Source organism: Phoca vitulina, unplaced genomic scaffold, assembly GCF_004348235.1.
Source record: "Phoca vitulina isolate PV1807 unplaced genomic scaffold, GSC_HSeal_1.0 scaffold81, whole genome shotgun sequence".
NCBI classification, from domain to species: domain Eukaryota; kingdom Metazoa; phylum Chordata; class Mammalia; order Carnivora; family Phocidae; genus Phoca; species Phoca vitulina.
Window position 1 is genome coordinate 3087420 of NW_022589784.1, and position 25740 is coordinate 3113159.

Genomic DNA, 25740 nt, shown 5'->3' on the forward strand with positions numbered 1-25740 from the left:
CCATCCCCCCGCCCCAAGCCAGGCTGGACACATCGGCCCTGGGATCACTGGAACTTTTATTCTGGGAGGAGCGGTCGGCCCGGCTGACTTCGGAAGCCCGAGCCCGGCTCACTGATCCCCAGCGTGTCCAGCAGAGAGCTCCAGAGCCCGCCTCCGCTGCAGTTTCTCTTCCAGCTCCGCTGTCAAATCTGCCAACCCTGGGGGGGGTGTGGGTGTGTGACTGAGGCCTCCGCTGCACCAGGGATCCCCAGTCCATGCTGTCCCCCCAACCCCACACCCACCACGACGTGCTGCAAAATCTGCGGGGCCCCGTGAAAGGTGAAAATGTACTCAAAAGCCTGGAGGAATTTCAAGACGGCTCAGCGTTAGACCGAGCATGGGGAGCTTTGGAGTGGGGGGTCCCGTGTGACTGCGCAGGCCACCTGCCTGGGAGGCCCACCCTGCATCGACCCCCACACGCCTCACCTGTTGTGGGGAAGAGAGTCTGCATTGAGCCGACTGCTAGCTTCTTGGCCAGGCTGCCGCTGAGGCCTTTGGGCTCTGGAGAAGGCAGATGAAGAGGTGAAGGCTGAGGCTGGCTCTGGGCTGGATGAGGGAAGGGCCGGGGAGGAGGGACCCCTACCTGGCTTGGGGGCAACGGGCGGCTTGAGCGCCTTTGCCAACTTCCTGGGCTTCGGGACCGGCCGACTGGGGGAAAGCACTGTATGGACAAAGGTGTGGTGTGTCACATCCGGCTTTGAGCCCCCTCCCCCTGTCCCCATCTCTCCTTGGCTCCCTCCCCACCTACCATCCCCGTTCACGTAGTTGGCAGCTGGGTCATCTCCAGTGGCGATCACATAGTTCTCCTCCTGGTTCAGGAGTGGGGGTGACCGGCCCTGGCTTGCCACAGGTGTGATGGGCACGGGAGGCAGCTGCTTGGGGCCATCCGAGGCAGCTGCAGGCCCTGGTGGGAAACGGCAGTTCCTGTCTGGGCCCATGTGGTGCACGGACACCTCGGCGTGGGTCTGTTGGCCTCCGAATGAGGATGCATGTACTCATGCCAGGATTCAGGCATGTGACCCTGTGCGTGTGCGTGTCCCTGTGTAGTATAAACATGTACACTGAGTGAATCTGCATAGTTGAATATATGTAAAGTGTTTGTACACACGCCCCTAAACGTGTGTACGTGCAGGACACTGCGTGGATACTAAAGTATGTGCTCAGGTGTTCGTCTCCATCAGGGTGCACACCCGTGTACCTAGAAATGTCTGAATTTGCGCTCGCGGGTGAGCATTTGTGTGTGTGTGCCTGGTTGTGGCTTAGGTGTGTGTATGTGTGCGACACAGGACTGGAACTGTGGGACACTGGTACTCACGCCCTCGGCCATTTGGTGTCTACAAATGAGCTTCTGATTATGCAGACGGATGCAGTTCGTGTTCGTGAGTGTGCAGTGTGTGTGTGTGTGTGTGCGTGTACATACATGCCCAGCGTGCACAAGGGTCCCCCCACATCTGCCCAGCCCCAGGAGGACCAGACTGCTTACCCCACAGACCTTTCCAGCCCCTTCTCCCTGCTCCATAAACGGGACCGCCTCCCACCTCAACAGCCACCCGGGATACTCTGGGTAGTTTCTTGCTCCACGTGAAGCCCATCTCTACCTACTGAAATCCTTTGAGACCTTAAGCAACACCCCCTCCTCCAGGAAGCCTTCCTCCTATTCTGCCCTCTTTCTCTGCCCGTCTAGGCACCTCTGCCTCCATCCCCAGGTTCAACCGCACAGGGCTGGGAGTGTATCGGGCTCCACAACCCGGAGGGCAGGGACTAGGTAATTTCTGGGTCGTTGCAACTCTGGGTACAAGATTGGACACGGGCGGTGCCGTGTGGGTCCCAGGTCTCTCCCCAGTGTGGCCCAGCGGTGCCCGCAGGGCGGGGGCATCACCTGCGCCCGGCGCCGCGGGGGTCGAGCACGCCACCCACACACTCTCGCCGTTCTCTTTATCCGCCTCAACGTGGCCTAGAACAGAGATCGGTCCTAGAGGAGGTGCGGCGGCTGGGCATCGCCCCAGGGGTGGCCCGTGGGGGCAGGAGCCGGAGAGGCACGTACTGGGTCCCCCGAGTTCCCTGAGACCGCACCCACCTAGAACCTTCTCGTAGTCTTCGCCCAGCAGGAAGGGCACCAGCGCGTTATTGGTGTGTGACACGAAATAGTTGATCACTGCGTCGAGTGAGGCACAGGAGAACTGGAGACGGATAGGGGTCGCAGTTAAAGCTGTTGAGGAAGGGGCGCAGACCCCACCACTACGCACCCCGGGACCCCGGACCAACGCTCACCGGCTCCTCCACGTCGATCACATACTTGGGGCCCTCACGCTTCACCTTGTAATGCCGGACCACCGACTTCCTGCACAGACAGTGGTGAGTGGGTGGACCGGCTCAGACCGGGGAGAACCCCGCCCCTTGTCCTGATTCCGCCCCCACGGGGGGCCTAAACTCTTCTTGCTCCCCTGCACACTGACCACGCCCGGTCCTGGCGTGGCTCTATGCGGAGAACCAGGCCCTCAACTGACTGCACCCTCCAGGAAGACCATGCCGCTGGTCCTGCCATTGCCCCCAGGGAGGACCATGCCCTGATGGCTCCACCCAAGGGGCCCCGCCTCCCATCTGGGCTCTGCCTCCCTACTGGGCCGCCCCCGGGGTTCTGACTCCACCTTCAACTGGCCCGACCCCTCACCAGACTATCCCAAAGGAAGCTTTTTTTTTTTTTTTTAAGATTTTATTTATTTGACAGAGAGAGACACAGCGAGAGAGGGAACACAAGCAGAGGGAGTGGGAGAGGGAGAAGCAGGCTTCCCGCAGAGCAGGGAGCCCTGATGCGGGGCTCGATCCCAGGACTCTGGGATCATGACCTGAGCCGAAGGCAGACGCTTAACGGCTGAGCCACCCAGGCGCCCCTATCCCAAAGGAAGCTTTAATGTCAGGCTCTGATCCGCCCCCAGAGTGGTTCCACCTCCAAAGCCTGATTCAACCACCACAGGGAGGGCCGGGCCATGACTCCACCCACAGGGTCCTGACTCCGCCCAAGGGACTGGTTACCACCAGATTTGACTTCTTCCCTGCTGCAGATGCCCAGACCCAGCTCCGACTCCGCCCCGAAGAGCCGATCCTAATCCAAAGGTCTGACCTCGCCTACAGAGTCCCGTCCCGGCTCCAGGATCTAACTCCTCCCCCAAGGGGATCCACCGCCCTTCCTGGCCTCTAGCCCCGCCCCCAGGCATTGCCACTACCCACCCATCCCGGGGCGGGGCCAACCTCAGGACCTCGTGCCCCGGGAGCTCTGGCCCCGCCCCTAGGGCCTACCCCCGTCCCAGCTCTGACTCCGCCCCCACGCTCGCTCCTCCTCCCTCCCCGGCTCCAGCGCCGCGCAGGCGCACCCATTGAGCGTCTGGCGAGTGGTGACCGACACGTCGTCCCCGCCGTCCCCGCTGGGCCGCAGCAGCAGGTTTCCGCAATCGGGATAGCGCTCCAGGAGTAGCTGCGCCTCCAGCCGGCTCACCTTCAGGAAGCAGCTGGGGCGGGCCGCGTCCCTCACTCAGGGCAGGCCCCGCCCCTGGATCCCAGCCCCGCCCCCCGCGAAGCCCCGCCCCCCAGCGCAAGGACCCGGCCGCGCACACCCGGCTGGCCTCCCCGCAGTCCCCAGCCCCGCGCCTCCGTCCGCCGCCGTCCCGGGGCCGCTCGGCCCGGCGGGGCACTCACGAGGGCACCTCGAACGCGCGGCGCGCCTCCTCTTTGGCCAGGGCCTCGGCCATCATATACAGGTGTCCCGGCAGCAGGGTCAGGTTCGACGGGACACGCAGCTGAGGGGCGACGGGGCACCCGAGGACGCCCGGCCGTTAGGGCACGAGCGGCTTGTGCCCGTGTCACCGACGGGCACCCTGAGACCGGGGTGCGGGCCGAGCCAGGATGGGAACCCGGGTTCTGCAGCCACCCAGGGCAGGGGCAAAGAGGCTTTGGAGGGGACGTGAAGACACTTCGCTGATGGGGAGGACAGATCAGATGCTAGAATAAATGTAGGGTCTCAAACCCAGCGGCCTGCAGGGGCCGGGCAGAGGACAAATGACTAAAAGAGAAATCAGGAATGTTGACAAAAACTCCAGGCTTTTAAGTAATGGCAGGTAACTTTTACATATTTTACGTCTGTGGGCTCCACCTGGCTCACGGCCGCCGTGTGAGAGGAGGCTGGTTTGATGGATGTAGGATGAAAAGAGGAAAGAGGGTTCTGAGCAGGCGACCGCTCTTACCTCGACCACCGTCAGGATGAAGCCTTTCCACATCTCCCGAGACTCCAGGCTCTCTACCTGGGGAGGGAAAGAGAAAGAGTCCATGTCGATGAGCCTCGGCCCATTCATCTGTGAAATGGGGATGAGGAATACTAGTAGTTTTCAAGGTTAAATGAGTAAGGACGTGTTAATTTAGGACGTCTGAACTTAAGTCCTTAGTAATGTGGGATGCTATCCTGTAATGTCACTGAATCAACATTAATTTATTTGTCTCTTTTATTTATTCTACATCAACTTTTTTTTAAGATCTTATTTTATTTTGAGAGAGTGAGCGAGAGAGCACGAGCAGGGGGAGGGGCAGAGGGAGAAGCAGACTCCCCGCTGAGCAGGGAGCCCAACCCAGAGCTCCGTCCCAGGACCCTGGGATCATGACCTGAGCCAAAGGCAGATGCCTAACCGACTGAGCCACCCAGGCGCCCCTGGTTTGTGTTGTTTTAAAAGTCCTTCGGCTCAGGTCAGGATCCCCTGAGATGCAGCGCCCCATCAGGCTCCCTGCTTCTCCCTCTCCCTCTGCCCCAGCCCCCACCCCCTCTTGTACGCCCTCTCTCTCAAATGAATAAATAAAATCTTTTTTTTTTTTTTTTAAGATTTTATTTATTTATTTGAGAGAGAGAATGAGATAGAGAGAGCATGAGACGGGGGAGGGTCAGAGGGAGAAGCAGACTCCCTGCCGAGCAGGGAGCCCGATGCAGGACTCGATCCCGGGACTCCAGGATCATGACCTGAGCCGAAGGCAGTCGCCTAACCAACTGAGCCACCCAGGCGCCCCTGAATAAATAAAATCTTAAAAATAAATAAGTAAATAAAATAAAACAGCATAAATCAGATCATGTATCTCCCATGTATCCCTAAACCCTCCCAGGACTCCCGCCTCCTTTGGAGTAAAAGCTCAAGTCCTCCCCAGGGCCCACACAGGGCCTTGCACCACACAGCCCCCTCCTCTCCCTGCCCTCCGCTCTCCGCCCCCCTCCCTCCCCCACACCTCACTCTGCTCCAGCCACATGGGCCTCCTCCCTGCTCCTCCAACATGCCAGGCCTCAGCTAAAGAGCCATTTCACAGCTATCCACGTTCCTGGCTCCCTTTCCTCCTTCGGGTCCTCAGTAAGGCCTTCCCTGGTCACCCTGTGTAACACTGCACCCCAACCCCCCTCTGTCCTTTCCCTAGCATCTCCCGCCACCTGACACTCCAGACATTTCACCCATTTATATTATTTATTGTGTGTCTTCCCACTAGACTCTAAACTCCACAAGGGTGGGGATTTTTAATTGTCTTGTTCACGGCTGTGTGACTAGGAGAGTGCCAGGCACACAGTAGGTGCTCAATAACGTTGGCTGAAAGATTGCATGTGGGCCGTGATGATCCGCGGGGCTCACATCTTGTTATGACTACACGTATTCCCGTTTTGCAGTTGTAGAAACCAAGGCATAGAAAAGTGAGTTGCCCCGGGTCACTAACCCAGTGGTAGACCCCGTGTGACTCCATGCTAGTGTGTGAGTGTGACAGGGAGGGACGGGCCTACCTTGAACTTGATCTCTTGGTTCCAGAGGACCAGGCTGAAAGAGATGTCAGGGTCTCTTGAGCTTCTCCAGGGCGCCTCATCGGTGAGCCTCACAAATGCTCCTAGGCCTAACTTCTCCACGTACTGGGGATCCAGAAGCAGGAGTCTGAGCACCAGGCTTGCGGCTCCTCAGGCCCTTCGGCTTGGCCTCACCCACCCATGAGCCCTCATGCCCATCCTTACCTGGGAGTCCCGATTGCTATTATAGAAATAAAGAGTGCAACCCTGGAGGCCTGCCCAGAACTTCTTGTAATCCTGAGGACCAAAGATAGAGAGCAGAAGGTGAGAAGGCAAATCTGGGTACCTCCATGACACCACTCCTGTCTCAGGACCTTTGCACTGGCTGTTCTCTCTGCCTGGATACTCTTTCCCCAGATCTTCACACGGTTTCCTTCGTCACCTGCTTTGGGTCTTTGAACAAATGTTTCCTTCTCTGGGAGGCCCTCTCCATCCATGGCCCAGCCCCTCGAGATCTGTTATTCTTTGAGAAAGGACCAAAGAGAATTTTGAAGGGATGGGAGATCCAGAGCAGCCCCCCAGTGTACAGAGGTAGGAGCTCTAGGAGAAAGTTGAACTAACCATCCACCCACCTACCCACCCATCTACTTACTCATCCACACATACATATATCTCCCTTCTCCATATCCACCCCATAAATATTTATTGGGATCTCCTAATTTTACAAGGTTCTGGACTCTAGAAGTACAGGAGATTCAGGATGTCTCCCCAGGATTCTGAATTGCAAATGTCCTAATTTTCTTGGAGGTCTAAGGGACTGATACAGCTAAGACTGTAAGATTCTAGGTTTTTTTTCCAGCAAATATTCCCCGAACACCTACTCTGCACCCAGTTGTGTTACAGGCAAAATAATAAATGGGATTTGGCTTCTGTTTCGAAATAGATCATCTTCCAGAAGAATATAGAAAGCATAGATACTAAAATCTGGGGTGCCTGGGTGGCTCAGTCGGTGAAGCATCCGACTCTTGGTTTTGGCTCAGGTCATGAGCTCGGGGTCCTGAGATTGGGCCCTGCTTAGGGCTCTGTGCTCAGTGGGGAGTCTGCTTGAGGATTCTCTCTATCCCTCTGCCTCTGCCCCCCCCCCCGACTTATGCTATCTCTCAAATAAATAAAACCTTAAAAAGAAAGAGAAAGCATAGATACCAAAATCCTCCAGGGAAGAGAAATTAGTACCCCTGGAGGGACAGACCCTGAACCTTGAGATACAGAGGACGGGAAAGGCCCTCCAAGTGGGAATCTGGGAAGACTTCCTGAAGGAGGAGGTACTTTAATTAGTCCATAATGATAATAAGGATAGCTCTCATATTGACAGCTAGCATCCATTCATCAATCCACCTATCGTTCCATCCATCTGCCTCCCTATCCATCTATCCATCCATCTCTTCATCCACATATCCACCCACCCACCATCTGTCCGTAGATATATAAACACATTTAACATTTACTGAGGACCTACTATGTGCCAGGCACGGGGAACAGAGTAATAAGTGATTAAACTCAGCATGGTCAGACCTGCTTCCTCATGGACCCACTATACACCATTGCACAAGATAGTTAAGCGCTCTGTGCCTCAGTTTCCCCACCTATAAAATGGCCATAGAGATGTACCTACCTCGGAGGATGTTGTGAGAATTGGGGGTGTGAATACCAGTAAAGCACCAGCGCTTGCGGAGTCGGGTCCACAGACCACTGAGGGCTACCCCTCTCCTGTAACCATGACTAGGGCCCTCGTGTACCCATTTTGTACTAGAGAAAACTGAGGCACAAAGACAGAGAGTCACTTGTCCAAGGCCTGGGAGTCAGGAAGGCATGGAGCAGGGATGTGAACCTGGGTCTCGCACTCTGGGGCCAGGCCTTTCTGAGCCCCTGTGGTCTCAATGCTGTCTAGGCTGGGGAGGATGTGGGCACTTGGAGGCACAAGGCAGGGAGGAGGGAACTGGGGGTTCCTTCTGGTGGCTCTGGGGGTGGGCCCGGATAGCAGTGGGTGGGTGTTTGGGGTTGTAGCAGGAGATGAGCATGAGCAGTGGGGAGGGAAAGATGGGGCTTCCGGGGAAGGAGTATTTGGTCCTGCCGTATGTGGCCCCCACAGCTTTCAGTGTCCCCACATGCCACCTGTCCTAGCCTTGACCCCTGCAGCTGAGGTTCATGGTTACTTAGGGGCTGGGGGTGGGGTATGGGAGTCAGAAGGCTTCCCATTTCCTGGTGGAAGTCCCTGATCCTCCCTGTATCCAAGAGACAGAGAGACCAAGAGGGAGACACATGGACACAGGCAGGGAGAGGCAAAGAGAAAGAGATAAATCAGCCTGGTGGTGGACAGAACCTTTTCCAGCCCCCAGCATTCGCCCCGCTCCATCTAGTACCCAGTACCCACCCCGCCCCCTCGGCCAGATGCAGAGTTCTAGGCTCAGAGAAGGGCTGCCAGCCACCTAGGAGCCCAGCTGTGCCAGCTCCCTGCCCCGCCTTACCTGGTCGTGGGGTCCCTTCTTCTCCAGAAAGCTCTCATAGTAGTGTGAGGGTAGAGCACCCTTGTGTTTGGCGACCCGGAGTGGGCTTAGGGCTGAGGCCATGGCCTGGCCTCTCCTTCCAGTGGGTGCCCCAGCTGAGCCAGGAAGCAGAGAAACAGGTTCAGGGGAATTTCCTCTTCTGTCAGCTCCCCAGCTCCCTCCCCTGCCAGCAATGGGCGGGTGCTGGGTCCAGCTTGTCCTAGGGGAAATCCCAGACTCTCTGGTCTCCCCAGGAGGTCTGGGAGGCCTGCAGGAGTTATGGAGGAGGGGGCCACTGGGAGGCTTTCAGTACAGCGCAGAGACTGGGCAGAGGGTTCATGAGGAGGGACCTGTCTAAGCAAAGGTCTGGATGTGCGATAAGGAGGAGCCAAGTGTCAGGGCAGCAAAGAATGTGTCAAGAGAGGACAGGGCAGGAACATAGAGGAAGGTCTGAGTGCCCTTTAGGCTCCCTGCACTTTAGGCCAACCTTGCCTAAACCTACCAAAAAATCTTGCTGGGATTTTGATAGGAATTGCACCTGCATATCAATTGAGGAACACCTGACATTTTTACTATGTCGTCTTTTATTTTTTTTAGATTTTATCTTTAAGTAATCTCTACACCCAATGTGGGGCTTGGACTTAAAACCCTAAGATCAAGAGTCATGAGCTCCACTGCCCCGCCCCTATGATGTTGAGTCTTATCCATGGACATGGTCTATATCTTCACTTATTTAAATCTTTGATTTTGGGTGCCTGGGTGGCTCAGTGGTTAAGCGTCTGCCTTCGGCTCAGGTCATGATCCCAGGGTCCTGGGATCGAGCCCCGCATGGGGCTCCCTGCTCGGTGGGAAGCCTGCTTCTCCCTCTCCCACTCCCCCTGCTTGTGTTCCCTCTCTAGCTGTCTCTCTGTCAAATAAATAAATAATATCTTAAAAGAAATAAATCTTTGATTTTGTTCATCAGCAAGGTATAGTTTTCTCATACAAGTCCTGTACCTGTTTTGGTAGACTTACATCTAAGCATTTCTTTTTTTGAACAGTTATAAACAGCATTGTATTTTTCTTTTTTTTTTTTTTATAAGATTGTATTTATTTATTTGACAGAGAGAGAGAGGGAGAGAGAGAGAGCGAGCACAAGCAGGCAGAGTGGCAGGCAGACGGAGAGGAAGAAGCAGGCTCCCTACAGAGTAGAGAGCCCAATGTGGAATTTGATCCCAGGACCCCGGGGATCATGACCTGAGCCAAAGGCAGACACTTTTTAAGATTATTATTATTTTTAAAAGATTTTATTTACTTGACAGAGAGAGACACAGCGAGAGAGGGAACACAAGCAGGGGGAGTGGGAGAGGGAGAAGCAGGCTTCTCGCGGAGCAGGGAGCCCGATGCGGGGCTCGATCCCAGGACCCTGGGACCATGACCTGAGCCCAAGGCAGCCGCTTACTGACTGAGCCACCCAGGCGCCCCCCGAAGGCAGACACTTAACCAACTGAGCCACCCCAGGCGCCCCAGCATTGTATTTTTCATTCCAGATTTCACTGCTAGCACACAGATGTGCATTTATTTTTTTTTAGGCATAGATTTTTAATTTTTTTTTAATTTTTAAGTAATCTCTACATCCAATGTGGGGCTCAAACCTACAACCCTGGGATCAAGAGTCACACGCTCCACTGACTGAACCAGCCAGGTGTTTTTACTTAAGGGGCACCTGGCTGGCTCAGTCGTTAGGGGATGCGATTCTTGATCTTGGGGTCATGAGTTTGAGCCCCACCTTGGAGGAATAGATTGTACTTTAAAAAAATCTTTAAAGGTTTATTTAAATCCCAGTTAGTTAACATACACATTATATTAGTTTTAGGTGTACAATATTGTGATTCAACACTTCCATACATCACCCAATGCTCATCATGACAAGTGCCCTCCTTAATCCCCATCACCTACTTCTCCCATCCCTCTGGTAACCATCAGTGTGTGCTCTATGGTTAAGAATCTTTACTTAGAGTCTTTACTTGTCTCTCTCAACTTCATCTATGAACCAACTCCTTCCAAACTCCTGGTACTGTTAATATTTTGCCCTCTTCCCATGAGCCACCATAAGTATATAATAATAATGGAAAAGATTGGAATGGTATGAGAATTACCAAAATGTGACACAGACATGAAATGAGCAAATGCTGTTAGAAAAACGGTGCTGCTTGATGGCAAGTTGCCACAAACCTTTTATTAAAAAAATGAAATATTAGTGAAGTGCAATAAAGTGAAACACATGAGCACGATGTATTCCTGTACCTTTCTTGGCATTTTTCATGAAGACCATCATGTCATCTGTAAATGGGGCTAGTTTTATTTTTTCCTTTCCAGTTTGTATGCCTTTCATTTCCTTTTCTTGCCTTATTGCACTGGCTAGAATTTCCAGGACTGTGTTGGATATGGGTGCCCTGTTCCCTCTGTTATGGGGAAAATATTTAGTCTTTCATCATTAAGTAAAATGTTAACTGAAGATTTGCAGATGTTCTTCAGCACGTGGAGGTGGTTTCTGTCCGTTTCTAGTTTGCTGAGAGTTTGTGTCATGCATGAGTGTTGAACTTTGTCAAATGCTTTTCCTGCATCATTGAAATGCTCTTTCAACCTTTCTTCCTTAGTTTGTGTGTTAGTTTTCTGGGACAGCTCTGACAAATTATCGTAAATGTAGAGGCTTAAAACAACACAGACGTGTTACCCTACAGCTCTGTACAAGTCCTACGTGGATTTCACAAAGCTGAAATCAAGGGGTTGGCGAGGCTACCTTCCTTTCTGGAGGCTCAAAAGATGAATCCATTTCCCTACCTTTTCCAGATTCTAGAAGCTTCTTGCATTCCTTGTCTCATGGTCCCCTTTCCCCATCTACAAATCCAGCAATGCAGGTACAATCCTTACATCATATCACTCTCAATTTCTTCCACTGTCATTTCTCACTTATGCTTTTTGGAAACCCTGTGATGACATTGGATTCATCCAGATAATCCAGGATAATTTCTTTAAAGTCAGTTGATTAATGATTTAAACTCCATTTGCAGTTTAAATTCCCTTTGCCATGTAACCTAACATATGCACAGGTCCTGGGGATTAAGATGTGAACATCTTTAGGGAACCATTACTCTACCTACCACAGCCTGTTAAATATGGTGGATAACATTGATTCTTGAATACTGAACCAGCTTTGCATCCCTGGAGTAAACTCCACTTGATCATAGTATGTAATTCTTCTTATATATTGCCGAATTCTATTTCCTAATATATTTTTAAAAGAACTTACTTATTTAAGACACAGAGAGAGCACAAGGGGTGGGGAGGGACAGAGGGAGAGGGAGAAGCAGACGCCCCACTGAGCATGGAGCCAGACTCAGGGTTGGATCCCAGGACCCAGAGATCATGACCTGAGCCCAAGGCAGACGCTTAACCGACTAAGCCACCCAGGCGCCCCTATTTCCTAATATTTTGTTAAGGATTTTTTGCATCTATTCATGAAAAATATGGTCTATAGTTTTCTTTCCTTTCCTTTCCTTTTTTTTTTTTGTATTACCCTTAACTGGGTGTTGCTATCAGGGTAATGCTATCTTCATAAAATGAATTGGGAAGTGTTCCCTCCTCTTCAACTTTCTGGAAGAGATTATTTAAAAGTGGTGTTAATTTCTTCTTTGAAACTTTGGTAGAATTCTCCATCTGGGCTTGGAGATTTCTTTTTGCGGAGTCTTAAAATTACAAATTCAACTTCCTTAATCATTACAGGGCTGCCTGGACTTTATACACATAGCGAAAAATAGCTTTTGGAATCCATTTAAGAGCTGTCTGACTTGGTAATCTCTTCATCTGATGAACTGTCTTACAAAGTTGATAACAATACCTGCCATAAAGGGGAGTCATAGATGGTTAGTAAGGTCACCGCAGTTTAATTTTATTTATCAAAGGCAATGGGGAGCCATAGAAGGATTTAGAGCAGGGGAGGGAGGTGGTCATGGTTGCATTTTAGTAAGATCCCTCTGGGGCCAGGGTGGAAGATGGATGAGGAAGATGGAGAGGCTGGAGGTCTGGCCCAGGGTCTTGGGAACACAGTCAAAGAGAACATGGGCAAGGATATGGGGGTATAAACTAAGGTCAGAGTCTGGAGATGCTAGGGAATGCCCAGTTGGTAGCTGGACGGGGGTGGGGTGGGGTGGGGTGGGGGGGTGGGGGGGGTGGTGGTGGTGGCTGGGCGTGTGTGAGAAACTCCAAAAGCAGGCGTGGACTTGACAAAAATTTATCCAGCTCTTATTAGATAGATGTCAAGCCCTGTTCTGCAACAGCCCTGAGGTAGATATTGTTATTGCCCCCATGGTGAACCCGAGACGAGGAGCCACTTGGCCAAAGTCACAGGGCTGGGAAGTGGTGGGGCAGGATCTGGAGCCAGGTCCGGTCGGACTCCAGACCACCCTCCCTGAACATCCCCGCCCCACCCCCAATGTCCTGTCCCCCTTTCCAGACGGGGGCCGAGTAAACCCGTCCGCGGCAGAGCCCAGCCCATGGCTCCCCGCAGGCTAGGAGCCCCCACCCCGGACTTCCAGTCCTGTCAGTTCTGGGAAGTGTCGCTGCGCCTCGGAGCAAAGGTCCCGGGACAAGCAACGGGGACAAAAGACAGGGACGCACCCCCCCAGCGAACACCCAGCCGGGCTCCGCCTACTAACACCCCGCGCAAGGGGGCGTGGGAAGTGGGGCGGAGAGCCAGACGGCGGACGCGTTTTTTTGACCCGGGACCTGATTGGCTGGCGGAGGACCAAACTCTACAACTGAATGGATACGGGAAGCCCAGGAGCTCCTGCTGATTGGCTGAGGGGGACGAGTTTGGCGGAAGCAGCAGCTTAACACTGATTGGCTGAGGGGAATCCAGCGGCTGCTGCCTATTGGTTAAAGTTTAAATGACCCTCCTATAATTGGCTGTTGGGCTCCGGTCCAACTGTGGAATCAGTTCAGGGACTGGGAGTTAACCCTTTAGAGACTGACGTCGGCTGGGACGCTTTAGAGCCGCGGCGCGGGGCTCCTTCCCCATTCTGGCTTGCAGCGCCAGGGCGCTGTGGCTCGTTCTCAGGGCCTCAGTTTCTCCCCTGGTCTCAACGACCGAGATCTCTGGCCCCTCGAGTTTCCCGTCTGGTCCCAATGAGCTGAGTCCCCCGTAGCCTCCAGCTGCAGGCCTCAATCCAATAACGGGTCGCCTGGAGTGGAGGCACTAGTTCCCCGAAAGCCGAAGTCCCGGGGCCTCAGTTTCCCCACTTGTATGTTGCCACGCGCCTCCCACGGAAGGTAGCCTTGGGCCTCCGTTTTCTGAATGGTCCCGGAGGGCTGAGGGCCCCGGCTCCCAGTCCGCGCACAGGCGCGAGGCCTCAGTCTCCCCGCTCGCCCCGGCCGGCCGAGCTCCCCGCCAGCCCCCAGGCTGGGGCACCTCCCCTTCGGGGCGGAGCCGTGTCACGTGCCGGGAAGAAAGGGCTCGCGGCGCGCGGGGCGCGGGGCGCGGGGCGCGGGGCGGAGCGGCCATGGCAGGTACGGCGGGCCTGGCGGGGGCCGGGGAGCACCCGGCGGGGTGGCTGGGGCGGCCGGGGGCGCGCGGCGCCGTGCAGCCTGTCGCTGCCCGCAGCTCCGGAGCCGCTGTCCCCGGCGGGCGGCGCGGGCGAGGAGGCGCCGGACGAGGATGAGGACGAGGCGGAGGCCGAGGACCCCGAGCGGCCGGCTGGAGCGGGCAGCGCGCGCAGCGGAGGCGTCGGTGGCGGCGGCGGCGGCGGCGGCGGCGGAGGAGGAGGAGGCTGCGGGGCCGGGGCCGGGGCCGGGGGCTGCGGCGGGCCGGGGGGCGCGCTCACCAGGCGCGCGGTCACGCTGAGGGTGCTCCTCAAAGACGCGCTGTTGGAGCCGGGCGCCGGGGTGCTGTCCATCTACTACCTGGTGAGCGCCCCTACCCCCATCCCATCCCGGCTGAGGCAGGAAGGGGAAACTGAGGCCCAGAGCTCCCTGGCCGCCGGCCGAGCCCGGGTGTGTGGAGGGAAAGCTGAAACCGAGCATCCAGACCCAGCAGGAGCCCCTCTGGGCAGGAGGACTTCGTTTACCAAACACCCCATTGCACAAAGGAGAAACTGAGCTCAGAAGAGGACACCACCGCTCTCCCGGCTGTGGGACCTTGCTCAGCCTCTCCATATCCTGGTTCCCTCATGTATAAAATGGCTTTTTTTTTTTTTCCCCCTCACGGAGTTGTGTGAGAATTAAATGAATACAGCGCCCGGCAGGGTGCCTGCTCCACCGTGAGTGCTTTCCGGGCTCGCTGCTGTTGCTGTAGGTCTGGGAGCGGGAGCAGTTTATGAGCGGAGCGCTTGCTGCGCGCCGGACTGTGCGCTGTGTGTCAGGGATCGAGCAGACCCCGTCCCTGCCCTTTGGGGGCTCACAGTCCAGTGAGGGGTGGAGACACAGAGCTGGGCACTTTCAGCCCGGGCTGATGAGGACTGTGATAATGGACACACAGGTGCTGGGAGGCACTTAAGCCTTGGAAGGCTTCCTGGGAGGGATGCTGTAGGCGGAAGTGGGTGCCAAGCCCTGGGGAGCAGCAGGCGGTCAGGGAGGACTTCCTGGAGGGGCCTTGGTGGGTCCCAGGTCCCCGGGCCCAGCCAGGCCACTGTTAACTGCAGGGGAAGAAGTTCATGGGGGACCTGCAGCCCGACGGGAGGATCGTGTGGCAGGAGACGGGGCAGGTGTTCAACTCACCCAGCGCCTGGGCCACCCACTGCAAAAAGCTGGTGAACCCGGCCAAGAAGTCCGGCTGTGGCTGGGCTTCTGTCAAGTACAAGGGCCAGAAACTGGACAAGTACAAGGCAGCCTGGCTCCGGCGACACCAGCTCCACATTCCCACTGCTGCTGCCGATGAGGTGCGTCCTTCAGCCTCGGAGCAAGCTCTCCCGGACGCGCTGTTGGATAAGGAGTGCCCAGAGTGAGGGCGTTGGAGCTGGGGCCCTGTGGGATGAGCAGGAGTTTGTCAGAGCAAGGTGAAGAGAATTTTCAGAGGGCGGGAACGGCACAGCCAAACCACGTTGGCAGAAAGCAACACAGCACTTGGGGGGCCATGATTAGCGGATACAGCGGGAGGCTCACGTGTCTTGGGTAGCTGAGGGGACTGGGGACATTGGCAGGGACCAGATCTGGTTGAGTTTCGAATGCTACGATAATAATAGATCTTTGAGTATTCACCAGCTGGCTGGACTTAACCAACCAAAGACCCTCTCTGGGTCCTAAGTCGTCTTCGTATGTAAAATAAAGATGACTACAGTACCCGTATGTATCAGATATGTATATCTGGCTGGCAGGCCTGAAATCTGTAGGGCGGCTGGCAGGCTGGGAACAGGCAGGGAGGACTTGCGCTTTTACCCCGAGGTGGGTGGGAGCCCTGGAAGGCTAGGGGCAGAGGATGGACAGACCTGACTCAGGGGCCCACAGGCGCCCTCTGGTGGCCGCTGTATGCAGTACAGACTGGGAGGCAGGGCGAGGGTGGGAGCTGGGGACCAGTATAGGAGGCTGAACCGGTCCAGGTTGGAGATGATGGGGTGGGCCAGCCCAACAATGGATGGGGGAAGAAGTGGGCAGGTTTTGGCTAATTTTGAAAGTGGATCTCACGGGATCTGCGGCTGCATGAGATGTTGGTTAACTGCTAAGGGATGTTTTGTTCTGAGGATGGCTGGAGCTGCCATCCTCAGAGATATGGGGATTGGGGAGGAGCAGGTGTGGGGGACAGTCCGGTGCAGTGTCACCCAGCTGAGTGTGAGACGCCCGGGAGCCCCTCACAAAGAGACCTCCAAGTCTGGAGCTGGACCCCCGAGTCTGGAGCTCAGGGGAGGGCCCGGCTGGAGACAGGACTGAGGGCGTCATCTTGCCATAGACAAGGGGGGAGAGTGGACGAGGCTGCCCAGGAGGGGAGCAGGTAGGGAGGGAAGAGGCCCGAGGACCGAGCCTGGGCATGGGGGAGGAGGGGTGAGAGACTGAGGGGCCGGAGAGGTGGGAGGGGTGTGAGGTCCCTGAGGAGTTCCCAGGAGAAGGAGGGTCAGTGAGACACCGCGGCGAGGGGGAGGAGGACAGAGACTATGTGACTGTTGGATTTGGACACTGGGAAGTCACCCCAGCACAGGCAGTTAAGGGGAGGTCAGGAGGAGGGATTATTGAGAGACTCTGATAAAATAATCCCTGTAAGCACCGGCTTGCCCAATGAGTGAATTCAACAGGAGGCATGCTAATTGCTTTGCAGGCATTATCTTATTTCACCCCGATGTTGTCCTTATGCAGGTGAAGGTCATTGTGTGGTTTTACAGATGAGGAGAATAGAGCTCAGGGAGGTTAGGGCGCTTGCGGGAAGCCACACAGCTTGTGAAAAGCAGAGGCCAGGTTTGGATTTTCTGCAAGGCGCTCAGACGGGAGTTGCAGCAGAACCGTAGGCCGCCTCTGCTCCCTCCCTCCCTCTAGTGGACATCTGGGGCAATGGCAGGAACCTAAGGCTCAGGCCAGCCAAAGGTCTGGGTGGACCGTGGTGAGGAGGGTGGGCGGCACCCAGCTGAGGGTGCTGCGGCCGTCCCCCACCCCCGCCCCCTCCCCACCAGAGCCCTGCCAGTGAAGGGGAGGAGGAGGAGCTGTTGATGGAGGAAGAAGAGGAGGACGTTCTGGCAGGGGTCTCCACCGAGGACAAGAGTCGGAGACCACCTGCGAAGGGACCCTTGGAGCCTGCCCACCCAGGTGAGAGGCTTAGGGGAGGGGAGGAGGCCGCGCAGGAGGCGGGCACAAGTAAGGTGAGGGAGGTGGCAGGGGACAGATCTGGCCTTTCCTTTTCTCAGCGCTCCCAAGATGCCTGGCTGACTTCCTAGCCCCGCTGCCTAATTTCTTTCCCATGCTGCCTGATTTCCATGCTCCCCTAAAGGACTTCTTTGCCTCATTGCCTGATTCTTTTGGCCCCCTGCCTGGTTTCCTGAGGTCCTCACCTGATTTCCTAAGCCCCCCTTCATCTGGCATTTTAATCTCCTTTTTCCGATTTGTTAACTCGCCACCTTAATCTCTTGGTTCTGCGGCCTGATTTTTCAAGCTGCCTCTGGAGGCTTTTCTTTCTTGGGCCACCTGGGCTTTTGTTTTCCGGTTCTGGGCTGGGAGGGATTGATGCTGTCTTTTTTCCGTTACCCCACACGCACAGAGGCCGTGCCCCCCGGGAAGCGGGTGGAAAACAAGATCCGGGTGCCTGTGCGTTACTGCATGTTGGGCAGTCGCGACTCTGCCAGGTCAGACACACCGTGTGCCCGCCGCCACCAACCCCTGTCCCCCCCCCCCCCCCCCCCGTGTGCACTCGCTCCGCGGGAGTGGGGGCAGCCCGAGCAGGAGTAGGGTGGGCACAAGGCCTCCCGTGCTCAGAGCTGGCTCCGGAGGCCTGGGGAGCTAGCTCCTGAAGCTGTGGGACCCTCTGGCTCCAGCAGGAACCCCCACACACTGGTGGAAGTAACATCCTTCGCTGCCATCAACAAGTTCCAGCCGTTCAACGTGGCCATCTCCAGCAACGTGCTATTCCTGCTGGTGCGTGCCCCATTGCCACCTTGTCCCTTGTGGGCCAAGGCCAGGCCTGGGCAGGTGGCTGGGGCACCTGGGAGGGGTCCCTGGAATGTTAGCTCTATGAGGGCAGGGACCTTGTCTGCCTGTCACTCCTGGTAAACAGTAGGCACTCAAGGTTTGAACCTAGGAGGTGGGTGGGGTGGTCCCTGCACATAGCAAGAGCTCTGGCCCTGCGGATAGACATTTGGGGCTGGGCCGCAGCCTGAGCCGCTCTTCCGATGTCCACCCCCTCCCCAGGACTTCCACAGCCACCTGACTCGCAGCGAGGTCGTGGGGTACCTGGGGGGCCGCTGGGACATCAACAGCCAGAGTGGGTATTTGGGGCCAGGTGGGCAGGGGGGTGCTTGGGGCCGGGGATGATGTCTACACCTTCTCCCCACCTCTGCGCAGTGCTCACGGTGCTGAGAGCCTTCCCCTGTCGGAGCCGGCTGGGGGATGCGGATATGGCCGCCACCATGGAAGAGGAGGTGAGGGGACACGTGGGGTCAAGGTGTTCTGGGGAGGGCGGGGGTGGACACAGCTGTCCTGGCTACCGTGTCCTGGTGGCTAGCACGGTGTCCTAGTTCAACAAGTGTGCAAATGTGTGTGTGTGTGTGTGAGTGCCCGCCCCGTGGCTGTGACCCCGCGGACATCCTTCCTCTGGGCACAGGTGGCCCGTCCCCTTTGCCTCTGAAGCCCCGTCTGCATGCCGGGCCCGGCGTGCAGTGACAGCCCCGCGAATATCAGCTGCCACTCTAGCAGTGCTTGCCCGGCGCGGCCTTGCGTGTGCCCGGCGCTGTGCCAAGCGTTCCACACCCGCCTTCTCCCGGCCCAGCTGGCTCTTGCCCCGCTCGCCCCTACTTGCTTCAGGCATCCGGAAATGCCTGTCCTGCGCAAGCGCGCACACACCCACCTAGCTCCTCACTTAACTATTTGAGTGCCTACTGTGTGCCAGGAATTATTCCATGAGCTAGGGATACCGCAGTGCCCCCAATAAACTTCTGCCTTTGCTGTGATGACAGGTGCGTCTTTTTTTTAATGTATTTGTTGACTGTGCCCCCTCCACTGGCCTCATGGAGGGTGGGGGCAGGGTCCTGGCCACCGCTGCGTCCCCGGGCCTGGTACACAGCAGGCACACACTCCGTGCTGGCCTCACATGGGGACGGAACGCGGCGGGTGTGCGCGCACACGGGCTGGTAGAGCCCCCGGCCCGCGCCGCCCGGCCCCAGCCTCGCCTGTGCCCCCCAGATCTACCAGAGCCTGCTCCTGCGGGGCCTGTCCCTGGTGGGCTGGTACCACAGCCACCCGCACAGCCCCGCGCTGCCATCGCTGCAGGACATCGACTCGCAGATGGACTACCAGCTGCGCCTGCAGGGCTCCAGCAACGGCTTCCAGCCCTGCCTCGCGCTGCTCTGCTGTAAGTCCCGCTGCCCGGCGCGCGTGCGCGTGCGCGTGCGCGTGGCCCTCCTGGGCCGCTGACCCCTCCGGGCCCAGCCCCCACTCTCACTCTCCTCCTGCAGCCCCTTACTACTCTGGCAATCCGGGCCCCGAGTCCAAGATCTCACCCTTCTGGGTGATGCCGCCGCCTGAGGTAGGCGGGGCCGGGAGGGGGCTGGGGCCTCGGTGTCTCCTGTGAGATGGGAACAGAAGCCCTGCACTCTCTGAGGTTCTGGTGAAGGCCTGGGCCGGGAGGGACGTTGAAAAGTGTGCGCTCCACACGGAGCATGCTGCCCTTGTTGCTAAGACGGCCTCCTTCCCGAGCCTGTCCTGGGGTCGGAAATGGGGTTTGGAGAGCTATTCCCGACCTCTCGTGCGGGGGGCAGGGCCACGTGGCCCTGAAGCTGGAGTCTCGATTCTCCCATTGCTGGCCCAGGGCACATCCCTCATGGGATGGGGCGCTGGAGGTGGCTGCTGGTGACCGGCTTGTGTCCCTGCCAGCAAAGGCCCAGTGACTACGGCATCCCCATGGACGTGGAGATGGCCTACGTCCAGGACAACTTTCTGACTAATGACATCCTGCATGAGATGGTGAGCTCACTTCCGGGTGGGGAGGGCGGGGCTTTGGGGCCCCAGCTGGACGGGGCGATACTGCGGGACTCATCGGAGCAGGGGTCAGACTCCTCTTCCGCGGCCGAAACTCAAGTCCCAGATTCTTGCCCACCTGCCCCCGCCACCCTCCCCCCCACCTGGCCTCCTTGCTGTTCTGGAACTTGCTGGAGGTGCCGCGGCCTCGCGCCTCTGCACCTGCCACTGATTGAAGACACGTGAGGGATTTCCGGTGGTGCCCAGATGAATGTTTTCAGTGCCCACATTCCAACAGCCGTTTTAAAAACAGCTAGTAGATCACACCTGTGGAATTGCGGATCCGCTGTTGCGTGGGAGGAGGCTACACAAGGGGGCGGGGGCAGGTCTGTGGCGACATTCAGAATCACTGGTGCTTCCTTCTGCCGGGGGAGGGGGTGCCCCTTCCGTCTCCCCCCTCCAGGACCCTCCTGCGAAGCTCCCTTATTTCCCTCTGGTGGCGCTCCCGGGTGGTCTGTCCTGGGGTCCTGGGTAGCGCCTGTGTGCTGTATAGGACTGGGAGCCCCCCGAAAGGCGGCGGTAGGCGCCCGTGGTGCTCGCTGCTGTGTCCCGAGCGCCTGCGCGGGAGGGCGGGCGCCAGGGGTCCCATCGGTCCCCCGTCCTCCAGATGTTGCTGGTGGAGTTCTACAAGGGCGCCCCGGACCTCGTGAGGTTCCAGGAGCCCTGGAGCCAGGAGCACACGTACCTCGACAAGCTGAAGGTAAGACTCATGCCCCGTCTCCTGCAGAGGAAGACAGTTCTTGGGGAGCCCCGAAGGATCTATCCAGGGACAGCCTGAGAAACGGTGCTGTCCTAAATTGTTCTGTATAAAGTACTTCAGCTGGATATGAAAGCTTGTTCGGCCACATGTGGGTGGTGACGGTGACCGGGAGCACTACTGAAATGCAGCTGAAAGCGTAAAGGCGCACAGACCCCGGGCTGGGGAGAAGCTACGCTGGGGCCCTCTCTCCGCTTGGGCGCCCACGGGGAGCGCACAGGAGGCTGCCATCCGAGCGCAGCTGGTACCCTGAGGGGTTTCTCCAGCTCGCCCGCCCTACAGTCATTTAGGGGGACACATAGGGCTTGGTGGCCTGGGGGGGGTGGTTTCTGACTTACTTCTGACATGGAAGTCCTTCTCAGAAGGCATTTTCAACTCTACTAGGTAGAGAAATGCAGTTTTGCATGCTTGTTTTGTTCAAACTTAGTGAGCAGAACTTCAAGCTGCCACGGGTCCCCTCCACCCCGTCACTGGGCTGGTGGGGTCGGGGGTGGCTCCCCACACAGGGGGTGTGAGAGCCTGGCAGGGAGGCAGCTGGGGAGAGAGCAGGATGTGGAATGTGCAGAGAGCACCCCCTTCCCCCCGCCAAAACCCAGAACATTGCAAGGGGGGGCCGCCTCCTTTAAAAACAAAACGTTTTCGGGACACTACTGTGTACCTCGGTTAGTAGAGCCCCTCTGCCAGGATGGGGGGGCGGGCAGGACCACTGGGCCCAGCCCTGAGGCGCCAGCCCTGCCCGTTTCAGATCTCCCTGGCCAGCAGGACACCCAAGGACCAGGGCCTGGGCCACGTCCTGGAGCAGGTCTACAGCCTCCTTAAACAAGGGAGCTGAGGCACCACCACCTCCGAGGGCCTCTCGGTCAGACTCCGAGCCCCCAGTGGTTCCGGCTGAGGGGGAATGGGTCTGGGGGCTCTGTTTGTGGCACAGATAATAAAGGGGAGAAGCGAATAGCCTGGGCGTGTGTCTCACCTGGGGCTGCCTCGCCCCCGCACTCATCACTGGCACGTGGGCGGCTGTCTGCGCGGCGTGGCACCTTGGCCGGTGCAGGAGGGGACGCTTTTCGTGCAGCCATGGTGTGGGCTTCCCGGGGCCAGGGCTGGGCAGGGGACAGCTCGCCCTCCCTGGCTCCTGGGGGGCAGGTACCCTCCCCGGGAGTGGCCCTGCCCTGACAGGGGACGCCTCGGGGGAGCCGTGAGGGTCCAGGGGAGCTGGGGGAAGACCCACCCCACACCACAACCAAGCGAGAGGCTCTAGAAAGAAACCTTTAATACTTTTTTTAAAAAAAATCAGGATTACATTTTGATCTGCCCTTGATTGTGACCAAGGCTACGCTGCTCATTCTTTGCTGGGAGGTCGGTGCCTCCCCCCCGGAATGGCAATGGTGGGGGGGGGGCTCAGGCAGGAGCAGAGCCTGGTGTCCCCAGGGCTTTGCTGAGTCATCAGAGGAGGGGGGAATGTGATCCAGTCCCGAAGTCCCCCAGTTGAGCCAATTTTTGGACGAGGCAAGAGAGCAAGTGGATGCAGGGCTGGGCCCTGCTGGTCAGGGCAGCTGCCTGCCTGGGGCCACTGTCAGCTGCGGGCACAGCGGCCAGCTCAGGAGGGGGAGGCGCCTGTGACCCTCTCTTGAGGGCAGTCCCAGCAGCCAGGGGTCTGGGAAGATGCCTCAAGGCCTGTGTACTTGACCTTCAGCAGAGCAGAGGCTGCAAGACTCCTGTGCTCCCGTCTGCGGGGGCACACGGGTGTGCTGCGTGCACAGCTGGTGGTGGCAGCTCGTGCCCGAGAAAAACGTCTGTGTGCTTGTCGGGGTGGGGCACCCTACACGGGGAACTGAGGAGAGGGTGCGGGATGGGGGGAGGGCACCGGCGTGCAGGGCTGAGTGCCCTGCAGGAGGGAGAGGACAGCCGCTCCAAGGCTGCTCAGGGAAGGGCCGGTCTTTAGGGGAACCCTGAGGACCCCAGGATTGTGTCTCCCCAGGGAGGTGGCACCCCGGGTGTGCCGGGGCCTGGGGAGGCCTGGAGTTGGGGCTGGGAAGGAGTGCTGTGGGGTACTTTAAAAGCAGGGCTGGTGAGTCTCGGCCGCGGGGCCTGCTCAGAACACCCAGCGGCACAGATGTTCCAGCTCATCCTGTTAAGGGCAGGTCTCCTGGGGGGTGGGGGCCACCCCAGAATAGAGGGGACAAAGGAGGGACAGGACAGGGTGTGTGTGCACGCACATGTGTGTGTGTGTGAGTGAGGGGGCCCACCTGGAGTTACCCGTTCCTGGACGGGCGGGAGGAAGTTAGTGTTTCTAAGAGCACCTTAGTGTTCGCCCCCTCGGGGCGCGGGGCTGGGGAGATGCAGTCAGGGAGCAGCCCCGGCCGACTGCTGCGTGGAGAGGGGGCTGGGGGTGAGCGCTACCATCAGTGGTCCCCACCTCCCCCGCCCCTGCTGCCCCCCGAGGGGGGGGCCTGCCTCCCCCCCCCCCCCCCCCAGCCCCAGGAGCGCCTCAGACGCAGGTGGGATGCAGGCCGTGTGGACGGGGCCGACGCCCTCACTGCGGCAGGGGCACCAGCACCTCCACGTAGCTGAGGGGGAAGAAGCCCGACTGGCCGTGGAGCATGCCCTCGTACCAGTTCTCATCGATCTGGTTGGTCAGCGTGATGACGTCGCCCTCGTGGAAGCCCAGCTCCCCGGCGTTCTCAGGCTCGAAGTCGTACAGCGCTTTGCAGCTCGGCTGGTCCAGGGGTGCTGGGGGCAGGGGCTCGGCTCAGACCCCTGGCTCCCTCCCACCCCGCCCGCCCCAGCCTGGTCGTGGCCCCTGAAGGACAGCTGCCGCTTCCTCTGCTGCCCCCCAGCCTTGTCAGAAAAGAGGGACAAGGGAAAAGAGGGACGTAAACGGACTCCAAACGTGCTCCTGGGAAGAGCTGGGGACGCCCAGTGGCATCAGGGTGAGAGAATGACCAGAAGCCCTCAGGCGGCCACATGGAGAGCCCAGAGGCTGTTGGGACACCCTTGGTGTTCACGGAAGACCCTCACGCGGACGGGGAGGCCCAGTGCCTAGCTCCTCCCCTGCCCGAGATGGGCCAAGAGGACCAATCCCAGGGGCGTCCGCTTCTACCAGAGAAGGGTCCTTCTGAACAGACCAGGAGGCAGTGTTACGCACTGAGGTGGGGAGCTTGTGAGGGCAGGGCCTGTGCCCGCAGGGACACTCACGCATGCTCCTGCTAGGGGTCCTGATGGGCTTGTCGGAAGACCGGAAAGATGACGAAGCTGCTTGCAGACAAAGCAAAAAGGGGGGCTGAGAACCTTGGGCTGGGCCCCTTCCCCAGAGGGAGTGGGGTGGGCCTGGCTCTGCAGTTTGGACAGAGCAGCGGGCTGGGGGCGACCCCTCCCCACTCCTTACGTGTGATCTTGGGGGCCGTGGCACAGGGGAAGCCCCCATTGGACTGCTCAGGCTCCCCAAGGTCGAAGGACTCCCGAGGCTTGGGCTTATATTCCCGCTTGGGACGAGAGGAGGCTTCCCGCATCCTGCAGGCAGGGAGGGAGAGCTGTGAGCAGCCAGCAGGGCCTGAGTCCTGTGTGTGCCAAGGTGAAGGGACACCTCCCTCCCCACCGTTGATGCTGCTGTCCAGGACTTGGGGTAGGGGGAGGGACCCCTGAGACCAGGCCTGGACTCAGAGGCCCAATGGGTCTAACCAAAGGGCCTCCCAGTTGGTCAGCTCCCCCAGCTCAGGCCCTTCTTAGAGGCTGCCAACTGGCCAGTTCCTGCCAAACCCTGCAGCCCCCTTAGCATGCCCACCTGACCTGGGGACACGGCTGCCCAAGGCTGTCCTTCTCAGGCCCTAGACTAGTGACAGCTCTCAGAGGGGAGCCCTGTCCGCTCCGGCCCTGGGTAACCCACCCCCTCAGGCCCAGAGCTCTGAAAGGCCTCTTTTCTTCTGGCCTCCCAGCCTCAGGTTACTCCAACCCTCCCCTCTGACACTGCGGCAAGCCTGATGAGGTCTTGCTCCCTCCCGGAGGCCCCACCCTACGAGTGCAGTCTGGGGATTCCTTATGAAAAGAAGCCAGCCCCCTGCTCTGACACAGGCTCCAAGCGGGGCTGGGCTGTCGAGGAGGCTGGCGGTGGGGTCTTGGAAGCCCTGAACGGCCGCCCAGGAATCCACGGGAATGACTCTGGGCTTCCAGGGCACCCCGGCCCAGCCCAAAACAGGACAGGCTCCCACAGGGAAGGCCAGGGGCTGGGGCTCACCTTCGCTTGAGCTTGTCGGCCAGCTCGTCCAGGATCTGCACGGCCTGCCGGTGGTAGTCCAGCTGGGCGTCCACCAGTGCGGAGAGCTGGCTCACCTGCTCGATCTGCAAGTGAGCAGCCCACTGAAGGGGCGGCCCTCCCTGTGACCCCTACCCCCAAGGCCCCCTCTTTTAGGAAGTCTTGCTAGAATGCTCCCGGGACAGGGGCTGGCCCCCTCCCCATCTGCCTGACCCCTGCGCTGCTGGAGGAGACCCGAAAGCTTTGGGGGCGGGTAGAGGCCCCTCGGGTCCCGCAGCTGCCCCTTCAGGCTCAGAGCAGGGGCTGAGCCCACTATGGGCAGGGCATTAGTGACTCTGCCCACCGCCCCGCTTTTTTTTGGGGAGGGGCCGGACGCACATCAGTCTCCAGGAGGTTGTGCATGCTGGTCTCGGCCACCTCCTTGGACTCCTCAAACTTCTCCAGGGCCTGGCGCAGCTCTTCATCGGGGATCCTGCCCTGTCGCTTCTTCTTGTAGTCGAAGTCCAGGCGGCGGCCCTCCAGCTTCTTCAGGTGGTGCTGGGGGGGGGGGGGGGGGGCATCAGAGCTGGGGGGTACATGCGGGGGTCTGCAGGAGGACGGGCACACTGGGCGGGGCGGAGAGGTGGGGGAGCGGGGCTGTGAGGCACCTGCCCTGGGGGCTGTGTGAGGGCAGGCACGC

General features: G+C 58.4%; 3 protein-coding genes across 3 annotated transcripts in view; 1 reads left to right on the forward strand and 2 right to left on the reverse strand.

Moving 5' to 3' along the window:
- Positions 1 to 34: 34 nt before the first annotated feature.
- STAP2 (signal transducing adaptor family member 2) lies at positions 35 to 8460 on the reverse strand. The gene is made up of 13 exons (XM_032394844.1): positions 8359 to 8460; positions 6059 to 6130; positions 5837 to 5959; positions 4278 to 4334; positions 3733 to 3833; positions 3411 to 3545; positions 2311 to 2380; positions 2117 to 2219; positions 1919 to 1993; positions 788 to 943; positions 623 to 700; positions 466 to 540; positions 35 to 197 (listed from the first exon to the last, which is right to left on the reverse strand). The coding sequence occupies exons 1-13, from the start codon at positions 8458 to 8460 to the stop codon at positions 109 to 111; spliced, it is 1236 nt and encodes a 411-aa protein (XP_032250735.1). The 3' UTR covers positions 35 to 108.
- A 5455-nt stretch (positions 8461 to 13915) lies between these two features.
- On the forward strand, positions 13916 to 21793 carry MPND (MPN domain containing). Its single transcript, XM_032394923.1, has 13 exons — positions 13916 to 13923; positions 14018 to 14319; positions 15054 to 15290; positions 17007 to 17139; positions 17588 to 17672; positions 17865 to 17961; positions 18235 to 18307; positions 18388 to 18464; positions 19225 to 19393; positions 19497 to 19567; positions 19915 to 20004; positions 20666 to 20758; positions 21561 to 21793. Exons 1-13 carry the CDS (start codon positions 13917 to 13919, stop codon positions 21645 to 21647), a joined length of 1521 nt encoding a protein of 506 aa, XP_032250814.1. The 5' UTR covers position 13916; the 3' UTR covers positions 21648 to 21793.
- Positions 21794 to 22065: 272 nt separating this feature from the next.
- Positions 22066 to 25740, reverse strand: part of SH3GL1 (SH3 domain containing GRB2 like 1, endophilin A2) — a 31653-nt gene continuing 27978 nt past the window's right edge. Inside the window, exons 6-10 of the mRNA XM_032394670.1 lie at positions 25440 to 25598; positions 25044 to 25147; positions 24198 to 24322; positions 24008 to 24064; positions 22066 to 23542 (exon numbers count right to left, since the gene is read on the reverse strand). Coding sequence (XP_032250561.1) covers positions 23346 to 23542; positions 24008 to 24064; positions 24198 to 24322; positions 25044 to 25147; positions 25440 to 25598 — 642 coding nt within the window. The 3' untranslated portion in view covers positions 22066 to 23345. The remainder of the gene's footprint in view (positions 23543 to 24007; positions 24065 to 24197; positions 24323 to 25043; positions 25148 to 25439; positions 25599 to 25740) is intronic.